The 27,494-nt window shown below is 45.1% G+C and overlaps 1 protein-coding gene across 1 annotated transcript in view; it reads left to right on the top strand.

Moving 5' to 3' along the window:
• Positions 1-27,494, top strand: part of LOC117392581 (MAM domain-containing glycosylphosphatidylinositol anchor protein 2-like) — a 324,052-nt gene that overhangs the window by 180,207 nt on the left and 116,351 nt on the right. The window contains exons 7-8 of the mRNA XM_033990674.2: positions 6,585-6,676; positions 7,845-8,082. Coding sequence (XP_033846565.2) covers positions 6,585-6,676; positions 7,845-8,082 — 330 coding nt within the window. The remainder of the gene's footprint in view (positions 1-6,584; positions 6,677-7,844; positions 8,083-27,494) is intronic.

The following is a 27,494-nucleotide window of genomic DNA, read 5'->3' as shown; positions in this document are numbered from 1 at the left end:
CTGACACTTTAACAGAAAAGTGACATAGTGCACCTTTAAGAGCTGCGTCTTTTGACTCATGCTACAAAAATTGACGCGTTCACTCGTCATCAAAAGTTTGAAAAAGACATCAAAACAGAAACAACAAAAACACAAAAAACATCAAAACGCATTTAGGCAGGAAGCAAAACCAAACATTACCGGGCTAACGAGCTAGCGACGACGTAAATACAACCAGGAACACCCTTTTTTCACAATCTGCCAATCACAGCCTGCGATTTTTACCTCTGAACCACAGACTGTAGATTTAAATGGACATAGCTAACCTGCTAGCTGCCGCGTTCCAAACAGGAAGTGAGCATGAGCGCACTTCGGTCTTCGTCATTTTGATCTTTAAATGTTTGTACTGGCCCGTTCTATTTTTTTTTTTAAATTTCACTATTGTGTCTGTAAATCAAGATCTGAACATTAATAACAGACAAATCAGGCGTGTTCTTTCCCCGTGGTCTCTCCCGTTAGCGTTAGCAACAGGTTTGATTGACAGCGTTGCTAAGCGCCCGTTCCCTGTTAAACCAGCGGTGTGGACAGTAAGGGGCGTTACCTTCAACAACGTCGCTCCTGATTGGCTCTTTGGTTGCTATGATACTCGCAGTTGGACATTAGCTCTAAATTAGCTCCAAATTAGCCGCTATAAGTGCTAGCCTCGACGAGCTTCATTTGGAGACGCTATTTGTATCTGTATAAAAAAAACACAAAGAACTCAGTCTGGATTTTTCTTCCAAATACTTTTTTTCTAAATATATGTCAAATTCAAACTCGGTAAAACGACTCAAACCTTGATTCTCGCTTCTATTTGTCTATTTTTTTGTTTTCTTTTCTTTGCCAAAGCATTGTACAGTGTGTCCACGAGTGACTGTACCAGCCGCGTCTGTGTGGGAGGCTGCTCCACTTTAAAACAATGGCACTCATGTTTAAGAGTTTATTGATTTTAGGCAGAGTAAACTTTGAAACGAGGCGTGTTTTAAGTCTGCGTCTGCTAATTTCTCTAAGTTGAACAAATGGCTTTTTACAAAATTGTTTTATTTCCTGCGACTAAAATGAAAACATATTAGATTGGGGCGCAATTCGAGTGTCCTCAAACCTCATTATCCAGACTGCTGCTGCATTCAGGGACCACGTCTAAAAATGGAAATCTCACAATAAGACATTACGCTCGTGTAATGGACAATAATGAAGCCATTTCCTCTCAGACCGACGCTGAACCCGACGGCGAAAACCTCACTCGGGTTTAAAAGTTACTGTTCCTTTAACGGCCCATTTAACAATTAAAAATCATAACGTTAGACAAACAAACTGGAACATGGCATTCTACATCCAAACTGTTATATAAATGGACATAGCTAACCTGTTAGCGCCGCGTTACAAACAGGAAGTAATCGACTCTGGCTCCAGTTCACTTTATATTGAAAAACTGTGTCCTCTCTCTGTCTCTGCTGCTTCAGACTCATTTTGGTCTTAAATGATCCTGGGGTTTTTATTTTGAGTTTATTTTATTTATTTATTTTATTTATTTATTTTTTTAGTTATTTTGAGTTTCGTTTTTTTTTCGTTTATTTTTAAACTTTTTTTGTAATTTTGAGGGTTTTTTTTGTTTTTTTTTTATTTATTTTTTTTTATTTTGACTTTATTTTTTGTTTTTTGTGTCCTCTCTCTGTCTCTGCTGCTTCAGACTCATTCTGGTCTTAAACATTCGTATTAACCCTCTACATGATCCTGGGGTTTTTATTTTTATTTTCAGTTCTTTTTTGTTATTTTTGGGTGTTTTTTGCTTTTTAGTTATTTTGAGTAATTTTTTTTGTTTTTTTGAGTATTTTTTTTTTATTTTTTATTTTTTTCTCTCTGTACTTGTTGCTGTGAAACTCGTCATTTTGGTCTTAAATGTTCGTATTAACCCGCTCTATTTTTTTTATTTTGCTATTTTGTTCATAAATCAAGATATGAACATTAATAACAGACAAATCAGGTCCTTCTTTCCCCGACGTCGCTCCCGTTAGCGTTAGCAACAGGTTTGATTGACAGCGTTGCTAAGCGCCCGCTCCCTGTTAAACCAGAGGTGTGGAACGGGAAGGGGCGTCACCTCCAACAGCCTCGCTCCTGATTGGCTCTTTGGTTGCTATGACACTCGCGGTTGGAAATTAGCTCCAGATTAGCCGCTATAACTGTTAGCCTTGATAAGCTTCATTTGACTGGAGAAATTGTGTCGGAAAAACATGTTATTATCACAGATTGTTATAAATGAAAAACGAGGAGGTTGGTTTGATGGAGGACACGTCGGGTTAGCTTTAGCGTTTGTTTCTCTAAAGCCACACTCAGGGTTTTTCACCACAGACACGAGGAGAATCGGATGATATTTAAAATCTCCGAGTCCAAACGTTGCAGTGGGATACGGCAGCGAAGAGACGGCACACCACAAGCTAAAAGTCTCGAACGCACGTCAGTCTGAGCACCACATTTATTTAAATCCATCCTGTTGAGCTTGAGTCTCTATGGTTCTCATCTCTGTGGATCATTCTGTTATAATTTACACATTTAAATCACAATATTCAACTAAAACGACGTAATAAAAGAAATAAGAAAACTGTGGTGTCCAGTGGAGCTGACGTCTCCATAAACGTCGTCACACTAAAGCGCCTCATGCTGTAGCGCCCCCTATGGACAGATGCACATCACACTAAAGCGCCTCATGCTGTAGCGCCCCCTATGGACAGATGCACATCACACTAGAGCAGCACATTTTTATACATTTGGACCAAAATGACGACGCGACGCTGCAGAATCCTACGAGTATCAACAATTAAGAAAATAAAACTGGAGAAGGAAGAGCGGACGTCACAGGGGGCGTGTCCTCTTCTTCTTCTTCTTCTTCCTTCTCCACTTCTTCCTCTTCTTCTTCTTCCTTTTCTTTTTCCTCCTTTTTGTCCTCCTCCTCTTCTTCTTCCTCTTTTTCTTCTTCCTACTCTTCCTCTTCTTCCTCCTTTTTTTCTCCTCCTCCTCCTCTTCTTCCTCCTTTTCGTCGTCCTCCTGTTCTTCTTCCTTTTTTCTTCTTCCTCCTCCTCTTCTTCCTCCTTTTCTTCTTTTTCCTCCTTTTTGTCCTCCTCCTCTTCTTCTTCTTCCTCCTTTTTCTCCTCCTCCTCTTCTTCCTCCTTTTCATCGTCCTCCTGTTCTTTCTTCCTCTTTCTTCTTCCTCCTCTTCTTCCTCTTCCTTTTCTTCTTCTTCTTCACACAGTGGGCGTGTCACAGTGGGCGTGTCACAGTGGGCGTGTCACAGTGGGCGTGTCACAGGGGGCGTGTCACAGGGGGCGTGTCACAGGGGGCGTGTCACAGGGGGCGTGTCACAGTGGGCGTGTCACAGGGGGCGTGTCACAGGGGGCGTGTCACAGGGGGCGTGTCACAGGGGGCGTGTCACAGGGGGCGTGTCACAGTGGGCGGAGGTGAAAGGGTCGATCAGCAAAATGGCGTCTTGAAAATAGCAATTCAGATTCTCAATGAGAAGAAACGAGCAGAACACGGTGAAAAAGTGTGAAATAAGTCTGATTTAAATCTTTTCTTACAGTGAAGCGTCGCTCTTCCACCTGCCGCTCCGTGAACATTTCCTCTCCGGAGCGTATTTTATCCCGGCGCTCCACTGTCATCAAACTCTCTCCAGACTCACCATCTTGAAAGCCTCTTGTCGTCAGTATTTCACCGTGAGAGGAGCCAAAAGAGTGGGTTTTAAAGAAGCACAGAGCAGTTAATCCCACTGTTTATCTGCTGTCACCTGTCACTGAGCCCCCTGCTCCTCTTCCTCCTCTTCCTCCTCCTCCTCCCTCGCTTCCTCTCGCTGATGCGGAGGAGAGGAGAACTGTCCCGCTCCGCAGACGATGTCACAGAAACACAAAAGCGTTCTCCGACTGTCAGGACTCGGCGGCCGCTCTGCCTCGCCCCGTTTGTCACGATGGAGTCTGCGGTTTCAGCGGCGCTAGCACGAAGCTAACGACTCCGCCTGCACGCTACACGCTGTTACCGTGGCACCAGGCGACGCCGCAGATTAACGTGGGGTTTAAGGGCTTTGGATTTGGAAACGGAAACGCGGCGTACCTGATTTTTACTCTTTTAAAAAACGTGAAAAACAGTTAGTTCAGTTTTAACGGTTTACGGTCGTTGAAAGTTAGCGGTGGCTCGCAGTTTAGTCTAGCGTCGAGTTTATAAACTGTTTTCACAACTCTCCAGTAAGTAGTAGCATGCTAACACGCACCTCCTGATGATTAGGCACGTCTCTGGTCCCGCCTGGGGGATTGTACCGTCCTCTCTCTGTCTGTCATCCATTTATCTCTCTCCCTATCCCTCTTGCTCTGTCTATCTCTTTATCTCTCTCTTGCTCTCTCTCACTCTTTCACACTCCCTGTCTCCCTTTCTCCCCCTCTCTATTTTTCTCTCTCTGTCTATCTCTATCCCTCTCTCTCTTTCCCTCTCCCTCTTTCTCTCTCCCCTTCCCTCTCTCCCACCCCCCGTCTCTCCCCCCCTCCTCTCCTTTCTTTCTCTCCCTCTCTCCCCTTCTCTCTCCCTTGCACCCTTTCTCTGCCTGTCTTTGTCTCTCGCCCTCCCCCTCCTTCCCTCTTACTCTCTCTTTTTCTCTCCCCCTCCCTCCCCCTCTTCTCCTTTCTCTCCCTCTTTCTCACCACCTCTCTCTCTCCCCCTCTCTTGCTCTTTCCCTTTCTCTCCTTCGCTCTTTCCCTCTTTTTGTCTCTCCCTCTCTCCCCACCCCCCTCTCTCCCCTTCTCTCTTCCTTGCACCTTTCTCTAGCTCACTCCCTCTCTCTGTCTCCCCTCTTTCTCTCTCTTTATCTCCCTCTCTCTCCTCTCTCTCTCCTCTCTCTCTCCTCTCTCTCTCTCCTTCTTCTCTCTCCCCTCTTTCCCTCTCTTTCTCTCCCTCTCCCCCTTTTCTCTCCCTCTTTCTTTCTTGTCAGGTCTGGACACATCTTCTTGGTTCTCGTTGTTTTTTTTCTCTTCTTCCATTTCCTTTCTTAAAAGTGTCACGCAGGTTTTGTTTTTTGGAAAAGGAAAACTTCCCCTGTGAAACGGAGGGAGAGAAGCGGAGGGATGAACATGTTTCCGTGGCGCTGTCACTTCTTTATCTCTGGAGCGGTGTGAGCTCAGGGGGCGGGGCCACGACAATCGCCGTGACGATGGGGCGACTCCGGGGTTTTTGTTTGTTTCAATCAAACTTGAATTTTAGATGGAAGATTTTAGTTTGTAAAAAGGTTGTGTTTCATTTTTGCTTCAGTTTCATTTCCTCAGATTTGGAGAAAAGCGAAAGATAAAATCACACGTTTAACACAAACAGATTTAGGCTGAGGTCCACTCAGACTGAAAACACTCTGTTCCACAACTCTCTCTGTCTGTCTGTGTGTGTCTCTCTCTCTGTCTCTCTTCTCTCTGTCTCTGTTTCTCTCTATCTCTATCTCTTCTCTGTTTCTTTGTCTGTTTTTCTCTCTGTTTGACTCTCTCTTCTCTCTGTCTCTTCTCCCCGTTTCTCTTTGTCTGTATGTCTCTGTTTCTCTCTGTTTGATTCTCTCTGTCTCTCTTGTCTCTGTCTCTTCTCTCTGTTTCTCTCTCTGTCTCTTCTCTCTGTTTCTCTTTGTTTCTTCTCTCTGGTTCTCTCTCTCTGTCTCTCTTCTCTCTGTCTCTTCTTTCTGTTTCTCCTTCTGTCTCTTCTGTTTCTTTCTCTTGTCTCTCCGTTTCTCTCATTGTCTCTCTGTCGCTCTGTTTCTCTCTCTGTTTGATTCTCTCTGTCTCTCTGTCTCTTCTCTCTGTTTCTCTCTCTGTCTGTCTCTTTGTTTCTCTATCTGTTTGATTCTCTGTCTCTTCTGTTTCTCTCTCTCTCTTCTCTGTCTCTTCCCTCTGTTTCTCTCTCTCTGTCTCTTTTCTCTGTCTCTTCTCTCTGTTTCTCTATCTGTTTGATTCTCTGTCTCTTCTCTGTTTCTCTCTCTCTCTCTCCTCTGTCTCTTCCCTCTGTTTCTCTCTCTCTGTCTCTTTTCTCTGTCTCTTCTCTCTGTTTCTCTCTCTGTTTGATTCTCTCTATCTCTTTTTTCTGTCTCTCTTCTCTCTGTTTCTCTCTCTGTCTCTCTTCTCTCTGTTTCTCTCTCTCTCTGTCTCTTCTCTCTGTTTGTCTCTTTTCTCTGTTTCTCTCTCTGTCTCTTTTCTCTCTGTTTCTCTCTGTTTGTCTCTCTGTCTTTGGTCTTTTCAAACTCGACACATCTCAGTGACTTTCATGTTTTTAAACGTTAAAACTCAGGCACAGCGTCTTTAAAAGTCTCACACATTTTTATCGTTTTGAGTCGCTGTTGAAACTGGAAAGTTTCTCGGGTCTCGGGTCAAACAATCTCCAAAAGTTTCTCCACAAATTTACAAAAGTTAAACCAGTAACAAAGTCTCTGAGTCCAGCCCGTTCTATAAAATCCACTCAATCGAGGAGTTTTCGTGTCCTTGCGGCGAGTTTGAGGAGCAGAGACGTGTTTTTAAATGTCACAGACTTTGAGACGGTCCTAATGTCCATGTCTTTCACAGCTTTGAAGAAAGGCCGGTTCTGGATCACCCCTGACCCCTACCACAACGACGACAACATCCAGATCGGGCGAGAGGTCAAGATCTCCTGCCAGGTAAAGATCAGCCACACGATCATGTAAACAGCAGCTTTAAATGACACTGAGTGGACTCTCGTAGCTTTAAGTCCTGTTCTTATGCTGTTACCTGTTTGTCCTGGATGGAAATGTTGGTCCTTTGGCTATAATATTCCACAATATGGCATAAGATGTATCTAATGTTCCGAAGTATAGTTTTTTTAACTGTTTCCATGGAATGCCGATGACGTTACACTTCTCTAAAGTTACATATTGGCTCTGCAGACTGTAGGCTCGAACCTCGCTCCTCTCTTTGTGTTGGTCATTTTCTCCGTGATTATGACCTGGTTCAGACCTGATTTTGACCATGTTCAGACTTTATTTTGACCCGGTTCAGATGTGATTTTGACCTGGTTCAGACCTGATTTTTTTTACTTGATTTTAACCTGGTTCAGACCTGATTTTTACCTGATTTTGACCTGGTTGAGGCATGATTTTGACCTTGTTAAGACCTTATTTTGACCATGTTCAGACTTGATTTTGACCTGGTTCAAACCTGATTTTTGACCAGATTTTGACCTGATTCAGACCTGATTTTTTATTTTATTTGATTTTAGCCTGATTCAGACCTGATTTTTAACCTGATTTTGACCTGGTTCAAACCTGATTTTTGGCCTGATTTTGACCCGGTTCAGACCTGATTTTGTCCCTGATTTTGACCTGGTTCAGACCTGATTTTGACCTGGTTCAGACCTCATTTGGACCCTCCCTGTGTTTTTAAAGCGGTCCCTGTCCCTGTTTTCTCGCATCTCAAAAACCTGATCATAATCTGATTTGTGGAGTTATCAGATTATTAAAATGTCGTGTAAACATTTATATCTGCTGTGATCTGATTTTGTTCTGATCGTCCACAGCTGTGCAGGAAAATTATGCAAAAATAATGTGGCAAAAACAAAAATGAAAGACATTTTTTCACTGATTCACTGACGCGTGTCGCCAGGTGTTTTTGACTGTTTATATAAATGGACGTAGCTAACCTGCTAACCGCCGCCATGCTCCAAACAGGAAGTGATCACGGGCGCACTTCCTGGCTCCAATTCACTTTCTATATAAGAACTGTCCCACTGTGGGTGACGTCACACTCACTCGGTCCACGTCTTTACTCAGTCTGTCATTTCTCCTCATTAACCTCCATTGTGACTCGCAGGTTGAAGCCACGCCCCCCGAGGAGCTGACGTTCAGTTGGCTAAAGAACGGTCGCGCCCTGCGGAGCTCGGAGCGAATGGTCATCACTCAGACCGACCCCGACATCTCCCCCGGGACGACCAACCTGGACATCATCGACCTCAAGTTCACCGACTTCGGGACCTACACCTGCGTGGCGGCTCTGAAGGGCGGAGGCATCCCGGAGATCAGCATCGACGTCAACATCTCGTCCACGACTGGTGAGTCTCTGCGCCGCCGTACGAGCCGCCGCGTATCCCCACCCCCCACCCCCCGCCCCCACATCGCTATGGTTACTAATACAGGCTCTGCTCATTCTGCATCGAGACAGTTTGGAGTTCACTGGAAAAACGGACGATTTCAGAACGGAGCGATCGATTTAAATGGTTTTGGATGAGAATTTTGGCTTTTTTGGTCAATATTTTTGTTTTATTTCATAGTATTAAAGCTGCTATATTACACAAAATGGACTATTGCAGCTTTAATCCATGTTCTAACGCTGTTCTCTCCTCAAAAACAGACCTGGAGTTGTGTTTTGTTTCAGTCACACATGTTTGAGTCACTCCAGATCTGTTTGTGACGAAGAAACGATAGAACAAAGATCAAAAAACAGTGTAATATGTCGCCTTAAAGCCACACTGTGTAACTTTCAGCCAAAATTATACTCAACTAGAAGCATGTTGTTACGTTTATGCATCTTCACTCTGAGCGGGCTTGCATCTCCACAAACCTGACCCTCCTGCTTGTTTCCATGGACATGTTGTTTCTTATAATCCACAGTTTGCCATAAACCTTCTCTATCTTGATGGAGAATGTTCCGAAGTGTGGCTTTAACTTTCTCTTTCTATGGAGTCATGCAGTTGATTTTTGTTTTTTGTTTTTTTTTCTATCCACAGAAAGTTACACATTGTCACTTTAATGGAGCAGTTGGGGGAAAACAATGACATGAATGAAATTGGAACGACTTAGAAAAACAAGTCCAAAAAAAGTAAAAAATCTAAAGTATAAATAATTAAAAATTAAAAAAAATTCCAGCCCGTTTCAGATCGTCCGTTTTGCAGTGCGCCGGTCGTTCTCTGGGCTCTGATTGGTCGAGACTTTTCTTCTTCTTGTGTTTAGCCTCGTTGCCGTAGCGTCAGTTCATCACAGCTCCTCCCACCGCACGGCCACGGTACTAATACACTCCATTATACAGAACATGCATGTGTGGAGACGGGTGGAGGAGGGTGGAGACATGTGTAGATGGGTGGAAACGGGTGGAGACGTATGGAGAGTGGTGGAGACCGGTTAGAGATGGGTGGAGACAAGTGGAAACAGGTGGAGGGGAGTGGAGACAGGTTGGGACAGGTGGAGACATGTGTAGACTGGTGGAGACTGGTTAAGATGGATGGAAACGGGTGGAGACGTATGGAGAGTGGTGGAGACCGGTTTGTCCCCCCTGGTGGAGACAAGTAGAAGCAGGTGGAGGAGGCTATGGGCTCATATAATCTGTTTCCATGTGAATAGTTGACTGGATTTCTAACATAACACTGGGGTTTGACCTTTGACCTGCAGTGGCCTGAGTTTGACCTTTGACCTGCAGTGGCCTGAGTTTGACCTTTGACCTGCAGTGGTCTGGGTCGGACCTGGATCCATAGTGGACGATGATCGGTCCTGATGTGGCGCCTGTGGATTAGGCCCCCCTGAGACTCTGGGGCCCGGGACAACAGCCCCCTTTGTCCCCCCTGTCCACTCCCCTGTGGATAAGTCGCTTTTTTATATAAAATTATTATTGTTGACGCTTTTTATATTATTTATATTGTTGTTTATGGTCCCGCCCCTGATGCAGATACTCGTCTGTGATTGGTCGGTGTTGGACAGGCAGAACAAGGCCGTGTTGGGTCATGGCGTGTTTTTTAATTATTTTTGGTTAAGTTTGATTTGTTTTAAAGTCAGAATTTTGATTTTGAAACTGGATCTAACGTCTTGCATTAGCGTTAGCATTAGCGTTAGCATTAGCGTTAGCATTAGAACATCCATTTTAGCGTTTTTACTCCAACCTGAATGTTTCTAGTTCAATTATCGCTCCAAACACCTACATATTCTTGTCGTGTCCTTTGGCAAGACACTTTTCCACCCGGTCTGTTTGAGTTTGGTGTTTCTGTGAACGATGGAGCAGATTTGCGGCCTGTCTTCTGTCGGTCTGTCCCGGGGCAGCTGTGGCTACAGTAGTGGATTTGAGTCAATAAACATTTAAATGTTCATTGTGTAACTTTTCTTAGTTTAGTTCAGTTAGAATATTTCAAACGTGCTTGAATCATTCACATAACGGTTTCCTTCTGTCTCATGAAGATGATTGGTTTGTCTGGAATGTTCCACGGTAGGGCATTAAACACATCATTTACATTAGTTTCAGTTGCTATAAAAGTACCTTAAAAACACACATTCAGACTGTGAGCAGATGCACAGCTCCACAGATCTGACCTGGTAGTGTCAGCTACTTGTCTCCATGGAGATAGATAAGTTTCAATTCAATTCAATTCATTTATTTTTGTAACGCCCAAAATCACAACAACAGTTGTCTCGAAGGGCATTCATGTTTTGGTTGATGGGGGAAACCGGAGTACCCGGAGGAAACCCATCCAGACACGAGGAGAAACATGAAAAACTCCACACAGAAAGGCCTGGTGACCCGGGGATCAACCAAACCTTCTGCTGTGAGACATGAGTGATGGCACTCAGTCACCGTGCCGCCAAGACACAAAAAACAAAACAACAGGAAAAATCAGACACAACAGGAAAAATCAGACAACGCAAGAAATTGGCCAGGCGAGGGGGAGGAAGACCAGATGAGGAGGAGGAGAGCCGGGCGAGGAGGAGGAGAGCCAGGCAAGGAGGAGGTCCAACTGTCATCGGGGCATCTGAAAGAGATACACTCCACAGGGGGAGTGGGACAGGGGACAACATGTGAATAGCATTGCTGATGAGAAAATAGGGCAAAGTAGAGGATAGTGCTCAGGTTGCCATACTTCCCCCAGCTAGTTACTCCTACTGCAGCTTATCTTATCCCGGGTTTGTCCCTAACTCCCTCACTATGTAACCTGGTCTATACCGAAGAGGAAGGTTTTAAGCCTGGTCTTAAATACAGAGACTGTGGGGGCCTGTTTAACATCAGCAGGGAGTTGATTCCATAGCACAGGAGCTTGGTAACTGAATGCTCTCCCTCCCACTGTACTTTTGGACACTCTAGGAACCACTAATAGTCCTGCATTCTGAGAGCGGAGTGCTCTGTTTGGCTGGTACGGGACAATAGCATCTTGCAGATAGGATGGGGCCATACCGTTTAGGGCTTTGTATGTCAGGAGGACGACTTTGAATTTGATTCTAAGCTCGACAGGAAGCCAGTGCAGATATTTTAGTACAGGACTGATGTGGTCTCTTCTTTTAGTTCCTGTTAGGACTCTGGCCGCTGCATTTTGGACCAACTGGAGGCTCCTTATAGTACTTTATAGTACTTTATAGTACTTTTGGGGCAGGCGGCGAGCAGAGAATTACAGTAATCAAGTCTGGAAGTAACAAATGCATGGATGAGTTTTTCAGCATCGTTTTTAGGTAAAATATTTCTAATTTTAGTTATATTTCGCAGGTGAAAGTATGCGGTTTTACAAGCTAGGTTTATATGGGCTGTGAATGAGAGATTTTGATCAAATAGGACTCCAAGATTTTTTACAGTAGGGCTAGAAGCTAAACTCACATTGTCGAGTGAGATTATCTGGTCTGACAGAGAATCTCTTTGACCTTTGGGACCAACGACAATGACCTCTGTTTTTTCAGGATTTAAGAGCAGGTAATTCAAGGTCATCCAGGTTTTGATGTCCTTCACACAGGCACTGAGTTTATCTATTTGATCAGTCTGATTTGGTTTCATTGATAAGTACAGCTGAGTGTCATCAGCGTAGCAGTGAAAATTAATGCCATGTTTCCTGATAATGTTTCCCAATGGCAACATATACAGAGTAAATAGGATTGGACCAAGCACAGATCCTTGTGGAACCCCACAGGCTACTTTAGAACAGGGAGAGGTGCTCTGGTTTATACTAACAAATAAGTTTAATGCCGTACTGTGGAAAATTCTAGGCAGAATAATGACATCTACTGTATTTTCCGGACTATAAGTCACTTTTTTCATAGTTTATCCGGGGGTGCGACTTATACTCAGATGTGACTTATATGTGAAATTATTAAAATCTATAATGTCACATCTTCACCACACGAGGGCGCTCTAGACTTGTACCAGTACGACAGCCACGAGGAAACGTAAGCAGCGCTTCATCCTCCTCTAGAGTTGGTGGAGTTGTTCAGGAGCGACACCGAGGATGAAGAATTCAGTGGATTTTGTTCTACTTATTACAGTTCACTTGTTTGACCACTAGATGACACTGTTGTGTTGTAATACCTGGAAGAAAATTTACTTGACTCATTTTCTTTTGTACATTTCGTATTTCATTTCCCCTTATTTATTTCCCCTTCATTTATATGACCATAAAATTGATTTCATTTAGAACAATATTGTAAATGTTTAGTTTAAGGTTGCGAAAACTACTTCCTGTTTTCCGTTTCAGCCTTTTACGTCCAGAAAATACGGTAAATACGGAAAATATATCACACAAAACTGACTCTTGTAGCTTTAAGTCGTGTTCTTAAAGCTGTTTCCTCCTCAAAAACAGACCTGGAGTTGTGTTTTGTTTCATTCGCACATGTTTCAGTAACACTTTATTATTAGTCTGTTACATCTCCAAAGCTCAAAACGCTCTGTTCCACCTTGTGATGTCATCAAGTGGTAGTTTTCAAAGTGAACAGCTCCTTTTACCTTTAGTTCAGTTGTAGATTGACAATTCCCAAACCTGAAATGATCCAAATGATTCTATAAATGAAGGTGTGTGGAGTTTAAAAACACAGTGGAGCACTTCCTGTATCACCACATGATGACATCACAAGGTGGAACAGAGTGTTTTTAGTTTGAGAGAAGAACTCAGCCTAAATCTGCAGAGTTTGTGTTAAACATGTGAGAATGAAACAAAACAAAACACAACTCCAGGTCTGTTTGTGACGAGAAAACAGAGTAATATGTGCCTTTAAACATCTACTTCCTGTTTAGTAGCTTCTAGAACGTTCCATTTTGTTCGTCGTTGGGTTTGAACAGTTTGTCGGTGGCATGGACCTAAAGTAAAGCCTCATAATGGCCCGGGTCATTATTTAGGATGGTGGCGGAGCGGGAGCGGCGTCGTAATGGCGGGAAATGGCGGTGTTTATGTGTCATTTTGTGTGAGGAGGATCGATGAGAAGTAAATGTGACTTTAGACCAGAGTCAGAGCGAGGTACGTCAGCCCCGCTCGCCCTACAGCGACGACAAAGACGACGACAACGACGACAAAGACGGGAGGGAGGAGTTACTCTAAACTACTGCGGCGACAAAGACGAGGACAGAGAGGGACACAAGAGGGAGGAGTTACTGTGACGACAAAGACGAGAGGGAGGAGTTACTGTGACGAGTTTCTCTCTCTCTTTCCCTTCTCTTCTTCCCAGTGGAACCAGGCTAATGTCAGTCTGTTTAAACACAGAGTGGTCAGTCTGGGTTCGTCCAGTCCTGACCGGGCGTGGCTGAGGTCATGGAGCTGGGTCCCGGGCGCGGTGCTGTGGGTCAGGGGCAGGTTTGACCCAGAGACAGTGGGTGAAAAATGGGTCAAATGCAGAAAATCGAGGCCTAATAGAAGCTGTTACCTCATTTTCCCTTTAATCTGCTCCTGAGGTCATTGGGTCATCGCTCAAACTGCACTTTGTACTTTTCAAACACATTTATTCTAAACTATCCAAAAGTACTTTGAAGGATTTGAAGTACACAGATGTACAAATACTTCAAATACTTCAAATATCTGGTACAGACATCACGATTGGCTTTGAGCCTCCGTCTGTGTTTTCTGCTGATAAGTGACTTAACTCCCCCGTGTTTACTGCCTAAAGTTTGGAACGCACAAACACACCTCCCTCTCTCACTTTTCCTCCTCTTTCCTTCTCCCTTTCTCGCTAAATCCCTCTCTTCCTTCTTCCTCTCTCTCTCCTTCCTTCCCTCCTTTCCAATCTCTTCTTCCTTCCCCCTCTTCCCCCCCTCCCTATCTCCTCTCCCTCCTCCCCTTCCTCCCTGCCTGCCTGTCCTTCCCTCTCTCCCTCCCCTCTTCTCTCCTCCTCTCCTCCATCCTTCCCTTCCTCCTCCCCTCTCTCCTTTCCTCCCTCCTTCCTCTCCTCCTCTCTCCCATAATGTCTCGGTGCCTCCCTCTCCCCCTCCTCCTCTCCTATAATCCCTCAGTGCTGGTGTCTCCTCTCCTCCCTCCTTCCTCTCCTCCTCTCTCCACCTCTCCTCTCTCCTCCTCTCCCATAATCCCTCGGTGCCGGTGCCTCCTCTCCTCCTCTCCTCTCCTCCTCTCCCATGATGCTTTGCTGTTGGTCCCAGTGTAAACTCGTCCTGGGGCTGTAGTTACTCTCAGATAATCCTTTGATAATCCTGTAACACACAACACACACACACACCTGCAACACACACACCTGCAACACACACACACACACACACACCTGCAACACACACACACAACACACACACACCTGCAACACACACACCTGCAACACACACACACACACACACCTGCAACACACACACACACCCCCACACACCTGCAACACACACACACCTGCAACACACACACACACCTGCAACACACACACACACCTGCAACACACACACCTGCAACACACACACAACTGCAACACACACACACATACAACTGCAACACACACAAACACACACACACACCCCCACCTGCAACACACACACCTGCAACACACCCACCCACCCCCACACACACACCTGCAACACACACACACACACCCCCACCTGCAACACACACACACACACACACACACACACACACCTGCGACACACACGCAACACACACACAACACACACACACGCACCTGCAACACACACAACTGCACCACACACACACACCTGCAACACACACATACATTAAACTCACACCTGTCGACTCTTCTCCTTTAAGATCACACCTGTCTGCACCTGTCCGTCCTGCCCCTTTAAATCTCACCTGTCTCTACTGCAGTTTTCACACGAGTCTCGATGCACGATAGTTTGATTTATTTTTACTTTTTTCCCAGAATTATAAAAGGTGGAATTTCTTGTTTTTGTTCTTCGTTTCTTCCTCCGTCAGATTCTCAAAAGCTCCTGACTCTAAAAGTGTTTGTTATTATTTTAAAGACGTTGTTCACGTGCGAGATCTGTGGAGGGAGACGGCATAAACGTGCAGCTTTAAGTGAGACGGGCTTCACTTTTTAATAATTATCACACACTTTGAGGGAAAAATATCTGTCATTTTTCCAACAAAAATGGGAAAAATGACAGGAAGTAGCTCGGAATTCTGAAGGTGAATGTTTCCAGAGGCTCCTCCCACAACACAGTGACGAGATCGGATCGTTTGTGTAGCTGTGAAACTGAAGAAGACAGAAGAAGACGACGACCTCGATGAGTTTAACTTAATCCACACAAGCCACAGCTGCTCTGTGATTGGTCGGTTTCTAGTCACATGCTTCCGTTAGCGTAGCTTTAGCATCATTCATTCATGTTTTTATTTCCGCGTTGAAAGCAGGAGCTGAAACGGCGCCGTGGCTTTGCTTTTTCTCAAACTTCGCCCTCACGTCTCCGCCCCCTCACGTCTCCGCCCCCTCACGTCTCCGCGTCTCGTTTTGGGGTTTTTGCGGCGGCGTTTTGGAGGTGGAGTGTGTTTTGTCGTAGTTGGAGACGTTTAGAAAATACAATTATATATTTTTATTTTTGTCTTTTAATGATGTGATTTTTGTTTTGTTTTGTAAAGTCTTGATCTGAGTCAGTATTTACAAAACTGTTTTTCAGATCAAGTTAAAACAAAGTCCAGTGTTAATCATTAATGTCCTGTTTCCATAGAGATGATATTGTGATGCTTGGAATATTCCGGAGTGTGGCATTTAACCAGTCCGTTTTACATTCTTTCAGTTTCAGTTTGAGGTTTTTATGGCTAAAATCACCTTTAAAAACATGTATTCTTCATTTTAAAGGTGTACTATGTCACTTTTCTGGTGGAAAACCTGCCACCTGCTCGTCTCCAAACAGATCTGTGTTTATTTACAGGGAATGTTCCAGGATGTGGCATTAAACATCACTATTTAGTATCTGTATATTTGTTTTTTATTGATTTTTACTGCACTTTGGTCAGGCTCGAGTTGTTTTAAACGTGCTGTAGAAACACCAGCAGGTTACAGGTCAGATCTGTGGAGAGTCGCCCCCGGTTACAGCCAGAATGTGAGTTTTTCAATTATTATTATTATTTTTAATCAATAATCACAGCTGTAACTTGATAAATGCTAGATTCTGTAGGTAGTTTAAAGCCGTACTGTGGAACATTCGAGACAAAGCAAAACCATCTCCATAGAGACAAGCGCGACGCAGAAACCTCACCAGAAATGTTCCATGTTGTGCGTTTATTTGTTTATCTTCACATAGCCCTTTGAGTTTGTGCAGCGTGTCGTCGCGCTCTTAAACTCCTCCTCCCTCCACACAGGCGTTACCGCGGGAACAGCCACTTTAAAGCTTCAGTATGAGACATTAAACACGCCGTAAAGTCCGGCCGCTCCTCCGTGAACCCTTTTCTTTACGGCGTGTGTGTGTTTACGCCGCTGTGTTTCGACGGTATCTGATCGCTGCAGTCATTTCACGGATCTGACTCGTAAATGTCAGCCCCTGCTCCAGTGGGATGTCGCGCAGATAAAGCTTTATTACAAACACGTTCTGACATTTAAATACTATTTCAGCTCTGATCCACAAAGACCGGCTCAGATCGGCTCAGGTCGGCTCAGATCTGTTCCCACGGCTCCTTCACGTCGATAATTATGAACATTAGCACAGTTTGGCACAGATGGGATCACATCATACTGTTTGAAAAACTCTTTTACTCTTGTTTTTGTCCTGGTTTAGTCCTGGTTTAGTCCTGATTTAAACCTGGATTAGATCTGATTTGGTCCTGGTTTGATCCTGGTTTAGTCCTGGTTTAGTCCTGTTTGTTTGTGGGAGATGGCTGTTGGCTAATGCTAATGCTAATGCTAATGCTAGCTTGTGACTGTAGTGTTATTTGTTTCACAGATCAGCTCATCTGTTGTCGTTCGCACTGTGTTAAAATAAAACTCAAATTAAAGTCAGACACTTTAGACAGAGCAGTGCCCCTGGTTAGCTTCTCCCCCTTTGAGAATATTGACTTGGCTGCGATTGGCCGACACACAGAGGCTCTTGGCTGCGATTGGCCGACACACAGAGGCTCTTGGCTGCGATTGGCCGACACACAGAGGCTCTTGGCTGCGATTGGCCGACACACAGAGACTCTTTCCTGTGATTGGCCGACACACAGAGACTCTTGGCTGTGATTGGCCGACACACAGAGGCTCTTGGCTGTGATTGGCCGACACACAGAGGCTCTTCCGTGTGATTGGCCGACACACAGAGGCTCTTCCGTGTGATTGGCCGACACACAGAGGCTCTTCCGTGTGATTGGCCGACACACAGTGGCTCTTGGCTGTGATTGGCCGACACACAGAGGCTCTTTCCTGTGATTGGCCGACACACAGAGGCTCTTGGCTGTGATTGGCCGACACACAGACATATAAAAGCTGAGTAAATCCAATCTTCGTGGTAGATTTGCGTTTTAATCCGTTCCTTTGTCAAACCGAGAGCTTTTGTTTGACTCGTTTTGTAATGATTCTGAATAATCACAAATGGCTCTGTTCAATTTCCGGCTCGGAGCTATTCCGGGCTCGGCGCCGTGTTCCGGTTAATGGGCTCAAAAGTGACACTGTGCAGTTTATAATAAAACATCTGATTTAGAATGTTTTTAAAGTCGTTCAGAATAAAACTATGAGATTAGACAGATCCCACATTAATCTCATGTTTCAGAGCAAATTTGAGCTGAAACAAACGACTTTAGAGCGAAATAAAGGAACTACTTTCTGTCACTTTTGTTTATTTAGCAACGCCGTCAATCAAACCGTGAAATAAAAAACCCCAGGATCATGTAGAACAAGTTTATCGAACATTTAAGACCGAAATGAGTCTGACAGCGGCGGTTAAAGAGAGAGGGATGACGGTTTTTATACGGAAAGTGAATTGGAGCCAGAGTCGATGAAACAGGAAGTGATGCACACGAGCACTTCCTGTTTGGAGCACGGTGGTGGCGGCTAGCAGGTTAGCCACGCCCATTTATATAAACAGGCGAACGATGAGAGACCACAGAACAAAAGAACAGACGATACAGATAAAAGAGAGAAAGAGGAGAGGAAGAAACGTCAGAGAGAAGAGAGAGAGAAAGAGAGGGATAACCACGTGAGAGAGAAGAGAGAGAGAGAGAGGAATAACCACGTCAGAGAGAGAAAGAGAGGGATAACCACGTCAGAGAGAAGAGAGAGAGAGAAAGAGAGGAATAACCACGTCAGAGAGAGAGAAAGAGAGAAAGAGAGGAATAACCATGTCAGAGAGAAGAGAGAGAGAGAGGAATAACCATGTCAGAGAGAAGAGAGAGAAAGAGAAGAATAACCACGTCAGAGAGAGAGAGAAAGAGAGGAATAACCACGTAAGAAAGAGAGAGAAAGAGAGGAATAACCACGTCAGAGAGAGAGAGAGAGAAAGAGAGGAATAACCACGTCAGAGAAGAGAGAGAGAGAAAGAGAGGAATAACCACGTCAGAGAGAGAGAGAGAAAGAGAGGAATAACCACGTCAGAGAGAGAGAGAAAGAGAGGAATAACCACGTCAGAGAAGAGAGAGAGAGAAAGAGAGGAATAACCACGTCAGAGAAGAGAGAGAGAGAAAGAGAGGAATAACCACGTCAGAGAGAGAGAGAAAGAGAGGAATAACCACGTCAGAGAGAGAGAGAAAGAGAGGAATAACCACGTCAGAGAAGAGAAAGAGAGGAATAACCACGTCAGAGAGAAGAGAGAGAGAAAGAGAGGAATAACCACGTCAGAGAGAGAGAGAAAGAGAGGAATAACCACGTCAGAGAAGAGAGAGAGAGAAAGAGAGGAATAACCACGTCAGAGAGAAGAGAGAGAGAAAGAGAGGAATAACCACGTCAGAGAGAAGAGAGAGAGAGAGAGAGGAATAACCATGTCAGAGAGAAGAGAGAGTGAACGGGAGAGAGGGAGAGAGTAGAGAGAGGCAGGGAGTGGAGAGAGGAATAAATATCAGAGAAGAGATGGCGAAGGAGAGAGCCAGAGGAGAGGAATAAACACGTAAGAGTGGAGAGAGAGAAGAGAGAGGGAAAGAGATAGAGGTGCGAGATGAGGAGAGAGAGGGAGGAAGAAAAAGAAAGAGAGAGAAGAGTGAGAGGAGAGAGAGGAAGGGGGAGGGAGAAAAAGAGAGGAGGAAAAGAGAGGGAGAGGAAGAAAGAGAGCTAAAGAGGAGAGTGGGGGAGAGAAAGAGAGAAGGGGGAGGTAAAGAGGAGAGGGAAGAGAGAGCGAGGGAGAGACAGTGGGCAGAGAGAGAGAATTATGTGAAGAAAGAAGATGAGGAAGAGGGGATAATAGTAGTAGTAGTAGTAGTAGTAGGAGTAGAGGCAGGAAATTGTGAGTAGAGAGAAAATAGAGGACTAAAAGAAAAGGAGGAGAAATGAGGGATAGAGAGATATAAGAAAAAGAGAGAATGGTTTGAAGAGGAAAGGAGGAGGGTGAAGAGGGATGGAAGAGAAAGAGAGAGGGGGGAGGAGGAGAGCATAAACAAGGGGAAAAAGATGTAGAGACGAAAGGAGAGGAGCAGAAAGAGAGTGAATAAAGGAGGAGAGAGAAGAAGGGGAGACACGAGAGGGAAGAAAGAGGAGGAGGAGAGGAGCCTTCCCTCAGTGCAGTAATGAGCCCGCGCAGGTCCAGAGGCAGGGCTAATGCTAACAGCGGCTAACAGCGGCTAACAGCGGCTAACAGCGGCTAACAGCGGCTAACAGCTGTCCCACAGATGGGGAGGTGTCCTGACAAATGTGGAGCCGGTCACAGAGGAGCCGGCGTCATGGCAACAGTCTCCGAGCGGCCAATCAGCATCTGGCAACAAGCTCCGCCACAACACCTGGATCTGCCGCCGCCGCCACCGCCACGGCCTCCACCGCCACCGCCGCGCTCACACATCTGCACCAAACATGTACTCGAGTAATCATGTTTGAAGTAACTGTACTCTCAGTCTGACTTTACTAAACGTCTCCTTCAGGACGTTTAAATGTGACTCAGATTAGACTGAAATGAAACAATATCACCTGATGACATCACCAGGTGGACCAGAGCGTCTTCAGCTCTGGACGTTCTGCAGGATCAGGGAGAAACTGAAGATTATTTCAGTCATGTTTGAAGTATGAATGTTTTGTTTGTTGCTTTTATACCTGTAAAACACAAATATGACCAAGGAGGTGCTGGAGGAGGTGTTGGGGAGGTGCTGGAGGAGGTGCAGCTTTGTAAAAAACAGGTTTAATATGAGACGTTTGTCCAGTGAATCCTCTAAATCCAGTTTACTAACATTTTATTAACAGTTAATAAACAAAAATGGACTGAACCCACGAGTTTGAAAACAAAAGAAGTGAAACAAACTTCAGTGTCTCTCTGTCTCTCTCTGTGTCTCTCTCTCTCTCTCTCTCTGTGTCTCTCTCTGTCTCTCTCTCTGTCTCTGTCTCTCTCTTTCTCTTAAATTTATCTTTTTGATTTTATTTTGTGGCTAAAATCTTCGTCCTATAAATGCCTTGGAAAAGTCTCTCACTCACTCTCCCTCTTCTTTTCTGTCTCTGTCCTTCTCCCTCTCTTTCCCTCCCTCTCCATCTCCCTCTCTCTCTCCCCCTCTCCCTCCCTCTCTCTCCCTCTCTCCCTCTCCCTCCCCCCTCTCTCCCTCTCTCCCTCCCCCTCCCTCCCCCTCTCCCCCTCTCTCTCCCTCTCCCTCTCTCCCTCTCCCCTTCTCCCTCTCTCTCTCCCTCTCTCCCCCTCCCTCCCCCCCCTCTCTCTCTCTCTCACTTTTGTCCCTCAGGTCTGAGTCTCATAATCACATTCTCATCACCTCATTGGCCTCAACACATCTTTTCTATCCCTCCATCTCTCCCTCCTTCTTTCTTTCTCCAGTTATCTCCCTGATGTCCCGCTCTCTCAGCCTTCACACACACCATCCCTCGCTTCTCAATCTTTCTCTTTATATGTCCCTGTCTCTGTTCTCTCTTTCTCTCTCCCTCTGTCTCTCTCCATTTTCACACACTCTTATTTACTTTCTCTGTCCCTCTCTTCTCTCTTTCTCTCTAAGGGATGGCTCTCTGTATTCTCTCTCCTTCTCTCTCTCTCTCTCTCTCTCTCACTCTTCCTCTCCTCTTTCCTCCCCTTGCTGTTCTCTCTCTCCCTTCTTTCCCCTGTCTGTTCCCTCTCTCTACCTCACTTTCTTCTTCTTTCCGTCTCTCACACTCTCCTCCTGTCCTTTCTTTCTCTCCCTCTGTCCTTCACTCTCATTCTCACACACTCAGGTTGTTTATCTCTCCTTCTTTCCTTTCTTTCCACTATCTGTTCCTCTCTCTCTCCGCCTCTCCTTTCTTCCCTCTCATTCTTTCACGCTTGTCTTGTCTGTTCCCTCTCTACTCTCTTTCTCTTTGTCTCATTCTCTCACTCTCATCTTGTCCCTCTCTCTCTCCCCCTCTCTCCTCCTCTCCTCCTCTACTCCTTTCCCCTTCTCCCTCTCCTCCTCCTCCTCTCCTCCATCTCGTTCCCTCGCTCTCGAGTCTCTGCCACAGTTGTCTCTTTCCCCTCTCCTCTTCTCTTTCTCCTCCTCCCTCTTCTTCTCCTCTCTTCTTCTCCGTCTGATTCCCTCCCTCTCCTCCTCTCTCCTCCTCTCCTCCTCTCTCCTCTCCTCCATCTCATTCCCTCGCTCTTGAGTCTCTGCCACAGTTGTCTTTTTCCCCTCTCCTCTTCTCTTTCTCCTCCTCCCTCTTCTTCTCTGTCTGATTCCCTCGCTCTCTTCCCTCTCCTCCCTCTCCTTGCTCTCCTCCTCCTCTCCTCCTCTCTTCTCTCCTCTCCTCCGTCTCATTCCCTCGCTCTCGAGTCTCTGCCACAGTTGTCTGTTTCCCCTCTCCTCCTCTCCTTCTCCTCTCTTCTTCTCTGCCTGATTCCCTCGCTCTCCTCCTCTCTCCTCCTCCTCTCCTCTCCTCCGTCTCGTTCCCTCGCTCTTGAGTCTCTGCCACAGTTGTCTATTTCCCCTGTCCTCTTCTCTTTCTCCTCCTCCCTCTTCTTCTCCTCTCTTCTTCTCTGTCTGATTCCCTCGCTCTCCTCCGTCTCCTCCTCTCCTCCTCTCCTCTCCTCCGTCTCGTTCCCTCGCTCTCTCTGCCGCAGTTGCGATAGTTCAAGTGGGATGAGTTGCCATGGAGACGGGGGAGTGATGTCACAGCTCTTGTCCCAAAATAAGGAGGTTCTTTCGCTCGTCTCGTTCGCTCTCAGGACGACATCAGTTTCTCCAGCCGTCCAACGGGGGGAAGGGGGGGGGGGGCTACACACAGAGGGTCCGCCACCTGCTCGTCTCCATGGAGATGTCACTTCTTTGCCTGGAATATTCCAAAGTGTGGCATTAAACTCACTGGAAATTGAATAAAATCAGAAACGATGTGAGATTTTCACTCTGGATTTGAGCAGAATGTGCCTGATCTCGAGCTCAAAACGTGTCTGCTGTTTTCTGTCTGCGTCTGATTACAAAACATTTTACTGTCCAATAATCAGGAAGTGCACGTTAGCATGCTAGTTGTTGCAGTTGAGCCTTAAAACCCTCGCTCCGGTCTCTCAAAGTTGTGACTAGCTCTTATAAACTCATCACAGTGAACAGTTTGGACGCTCAGAACGCAAAGAGGTTTGATTTTGTTCAAAACGATACGTGACCAATGAGCTCCTTCGTTTCACACATGTCACTGAAATAAATAAATCTGATTGGAGGATACTCTCTGAATCTGTGTCAAGGCGACGGAGCGCGAGACCAGACTGAGCTCCATCTGTGTCAAAAATACAGAGAAAGTTTGATTTATTTTGGCTTCAGCGGGAAGTTAAAGGACGAATTTGGGCACTTAGCAACGCTGTCAATCAAACCTGTTGCTAACGCTAGCGGAAACAAGGACCTGATTTGTCTGTTATTAATGTTCATATCTTGATTTACAGACACAAAAGTGAAATAAAAACCTCAGGATCATGTAGAGGGTTAATACGAACATTTAAGACCAGAATGACGAGTCGATGGAGCAGGAAGTGCGCACGTGATCACTTCCTGTTTGGAGCGCGGCGGTGGCGGCTAGCAGGTTAGCTACATCCATTTATATGAACAGTCTGTGGTTTATACAAGAAGAATCACAGTTAAATCAGGCAAATCACAAAGTCTGGAGCTTTTGAAACACCATAATCTCCCACAGACAATCAAATATTTGGTCTTATTCGGCTTAAAAATTGCTAAAAATGTTTATAGAGTGTCTTGCCCGAGGACACAACGGCAGTATTCATGTGTTGGAGCTGGAATCGCACCATCAACCTGTGTCTATATATGAAATAATAGTAATGATAGTGATATACAGCAGTAGTTTGACTCTGGACTTCCTGTACGACTCCGGCCCCTCGCTGTGCACACCTCAGGGCTGTGTGTGTGTGTGCGTCTCTGTGTGTGTGTCTGTGTGTGTGTGTGTGTGTGTGTTGTGTTCCTGTGGTGTTCAGCTCGAGGGCACAGTCTCTCTCGTCGTCGTCGTTGTTGTGCAGCTCCGAGCGTTGGATTGTCTGAGGCTAATTTCACTGCAGCAAAAAGCGACGACACAGCGACAGTGGAAATACGTGTCCACTTAAAGCTCGTGTTTTTTTACTCCATCGATCTCTGTGTCGCTTCAGCCTCGTTGTGACGCTTCCTCCAGAAAAACACACTCGGGTTGTATTTTATTTTGACTTTTGGTTGGATCCAGTTGATGTCGCCACAGCTCCAGCTCCAAATGAAGCTCGTCGAGGCTAGCAATTAGCGGCTAATTTGGAGCCGAGTTCTGACCGCGAGTATCATAGCAACCAAAGAGCCAATCAGGAGCGAGGCTGTTGAAGGTAACGCCCCTTCCGCTGGTTTAGCAGAGAGTAGGCGCTTAGCAACGCTGTCAATCAAACCTGTTGCTAACGCTAGCGGAAAGAAGTCGCCTGATTCGTCTGTTAATTAATGTTCATATCTTGATTTACAGACACAAAAGTGAAATAAAAACCCCAGGATCATGTAGAGGGTTAATACGAACATTTAAGACCAAAATGACGAGTCGATGGAGCAGGAAGTGCGCACGTGATCACTTCCTGTTTGGAGCGCGGCGGCGGCAGGTTAGCGATGTACATTTAGGACAGGACTGTCTCATTTTAAACAGTCGTCCAAAGTTATTCCTCACTGAACTTATGCATCCAGAACATTTTAATTTAATTATTCACCATGATGAGTGCTGTTGTCTACCACTCTCTCTCTCTCTCTTTCTCTCTACCTCCCTCCCTTCAGCCCCATCTCCGTATTCTCTCTTCTTCTATCTCTTTCTTTCTTTTTCTTTATTCCACCCTACTTTCTTTCTCTCTCACTGTTCCCTCTTCCTCTCTGTTCTCTCTCTCCTTCACTCTTTCCTTCTCTTTCTCTCTACCTCCCTCCCTTCACCCCACCTGTATTCTCCCTTCTTCTCTGTCTCTCTCTTTCTTTCACTCTTCCTCTCGACTTTCCTCCTTTCTCTGTTCCCTCTCTCCTTCACTCTTTCCATCTACCTTTCTCTCCTCTCTCTGTTCTTTCTCTCTACCTCCCTTCCTTCTCTCTTTCTCTACCTCCCTTCACCCCTCTCTCTGTATTCTCTCTTCTTCTCTCTCTCTTTCTTTTTTCATTCTTCCTCTCGACTTTCCTCCTTTCTCTGTTCCCTCTCTTCTTCACTCTTTCTCTCTACCGTTTAAAATGGCGTCCTTCTTCCGCCGCCGCCGTTTGACCCAAACCTTAAACATGACGTCATTCGAAACCTCCTCATGTTTCATATTGTGTTCAAAAAGTTTGAGATTTGGCAGCGACTCTGGCGTTTTCCCGTGCGAGATCGTGCATTTGCCAGCGCAGGAGGACAACGATGGCGACGGCGGCGACGCTGTTGGGAAATGCAGATGGCGCCGGGCCTTGTTTACGTTGCTCCGCTCAGACAATGGCAGCTGATGACGGCTTCGCCTTTCGCACCTGTCAAACCCCAGCGCCGCCGCCGCTGTGTAATTGGCCCCGTAATCTGAGGCGAGTGAAGAGGCAGGTGTGACGGCGGGCGAGGGGGAGCGGGACTACATCCTGGGGACTATATACTGGATAATTGGAACGCCATGTTGTTTTTGGACGCGCTCGGGAGGGACGGGCCGCTGTGATTGGTCAAAGTGATTGTGTTTTGGAGCATAGTGATGGACTCCTCCCTGGCATTTAATACTAACTCGGACATATCGGATTAGCAGAAGTTGTTTTTTATATATAAATGGATGTAGCTAACCTGCTAGCCGCCGCGTCCCAAACAGGAAGTGATCGTGTGCGCGTTTCCAGCTCCATCGACTCTGGCCCCAGTTCACTTTCTACTCTGAGGTCCCGGAGTTGGACCCTCTTCTTATTCATTTTAATTGGTCCTGCTCAGGTTATACTTTAGGTCAGAGGCGTCAAACTCATTTTCACCGAGGGCCACATCAGCAAAATGGCCGCCGTCAAGGGCCAGATGTGACTGTGGCAGAATAAATGTCACTAAATTTAAACAAATGTCATGTAAAATAAATGTAAATACTTTTGAACTTGTTAAATAACTGTTTCTGTATTTAATATTTATTCAAGTTGCAAATATTACGTGTCTGTGTAACTGTGTATTTCCTGATAAAGACTTTTTTAGCCTTTTAATTATTGGACAGTTTGTCGTTTTTCTCGCAGACTCACTTTTTCATACTTAGCTCCGTGTTTTGTGTCAAAATGTCGACGTAGATTGGACCGACCGCGCCTCAAAACACAAAAAACACACAGATTTTCTCCTTAAAGCACAAACTTGTATTCACCTTTAGCGTCTTTCTTGAAACTTCCTTCCACGCCGACAGTTTTCCTCTTCCTGAACAATTTGGGATGATTATTTGCAAATATTTCTCAGTGTCACTTGTTGGGAAAATCTCATTAGTTTATTGTCAATACACACATTAAAGCAGAATAGACTTAAAATGACAGTCAAGCCTTAATTTATCTTCTCGCGGGCCACATAAAATGACATGGCGGGCCGCATTTGGCCCCGGGGCCTTGAGTTTGACACATGTGCTTTAGGCCTATTTATGTAACGCCTTGAAAATTTGACTTAGTTTGACTTATTCTATTTACTTTACAAGTCAAAATGTTGGATACACCTTCACAATGAATGTTTTTTTTTCTTTTTTTTATGTAGTAAACAAAAAAAGTTAATGAAGTACTAAGTATTTTTCAACAAAGCAAAGTTTGGATATTAAACTGTCCTCTGTGTGTAAAATAGTAGTAAAAGTTGTAAAAATAAAGCAAAAACATTGAATGAGAGGGTGTGTTCAAACCACAGACTGTTTATATAAATGGACGTAGCTAACCTGCTAGCCACCGCCAAACAGGAAGTGATCACGGTGCACTTCCTGCTCGTCATTCTGGTCTTAAATGTTCGTATTAACCCTCTACATGATCCTGGGGTTTTTATTTCACTATTGTGTCTGTAAATCAAGATCTGAACATTAATAACAGACAAATCCGGCGCTTTCTTTCCGCGAGGTCGCTCCGTTAGCGTTAGCGACAGGTTTGATCGACAGTGTTGCTAAATAAACAAAATACTAAATAATAAAATAAACTGCACAGTGTCACTTTTGAGCTGCTGATTGGCTCTTCGGTTGCTATGATACTTGTTTGTCAGAATCGCAAATATGTAACTCAGCTCCTGATTAGCCGCTATAACTGCTAGCGTTGATGAGCCTCATTCGGAGCTGAACGGTGTGGGTGGCGTCACGTCTTTACACCGTCTGCGGGGATCTCTCGGGTCTTTTCTCTCGCATTATCTAATCATCCATCTTGTAATTTGCCGATATCGTTTCTCAGACGGGCCCGGAGCCAGAGGACGATTCATAAAAAGTGTCAAGAAAGTAAAATCCTCATTGTTACTTTAGTGGAATGAGCCATTATCCTGGTAATGCTAACGCTAATGCTAATATAACATTTAAACATGGACCGTATCTTGTTTGTTTAGTGGTTTTCTTGGTTTGAAAGAGCTTGATTATGACATACATCGTTAGCAGGAGGGTTCGCCACCTGCTTGTCTCCATAGAAATGTTACTCCTGTGCCTGGAATGTTTCACAGTAGGGCATTAAGTCTATACATTTAGCATTTTGGCAGTTTTATTCGCAAAAAAATCCACCTTCTTAAACATGCATTCATAACTCAGACTTGATGTATAACTCTGGCGGTGTCACCTGCTTATATCCATGTTTAATGCCATATTGTGGGACATTGCAGGTAAAGCGATGACATCTCCATGGAGACA

This window comes from Periophthalmus magnuspinnatus, chromosome 24 (assembly GCF_009829125.3).
Source record: "Periophthalmus magnuspinnatus isolate fPerMag1 chromosome 24, fPerMag1.2.pri, whole genome shotgun sequence".
Lineage (NCBI taxonomy): Eukaryota > Metazoa > Chordata > Actinopteri > Gobiiformes > Gobiidae > Periophthalmus > Periophthalmus magnuspinnatus.
The sequence above is the reverse complement of the archived record's forward strand: the minus strand, read 5'-3'. Positions and strand labels throughout refer to the sequence as shown.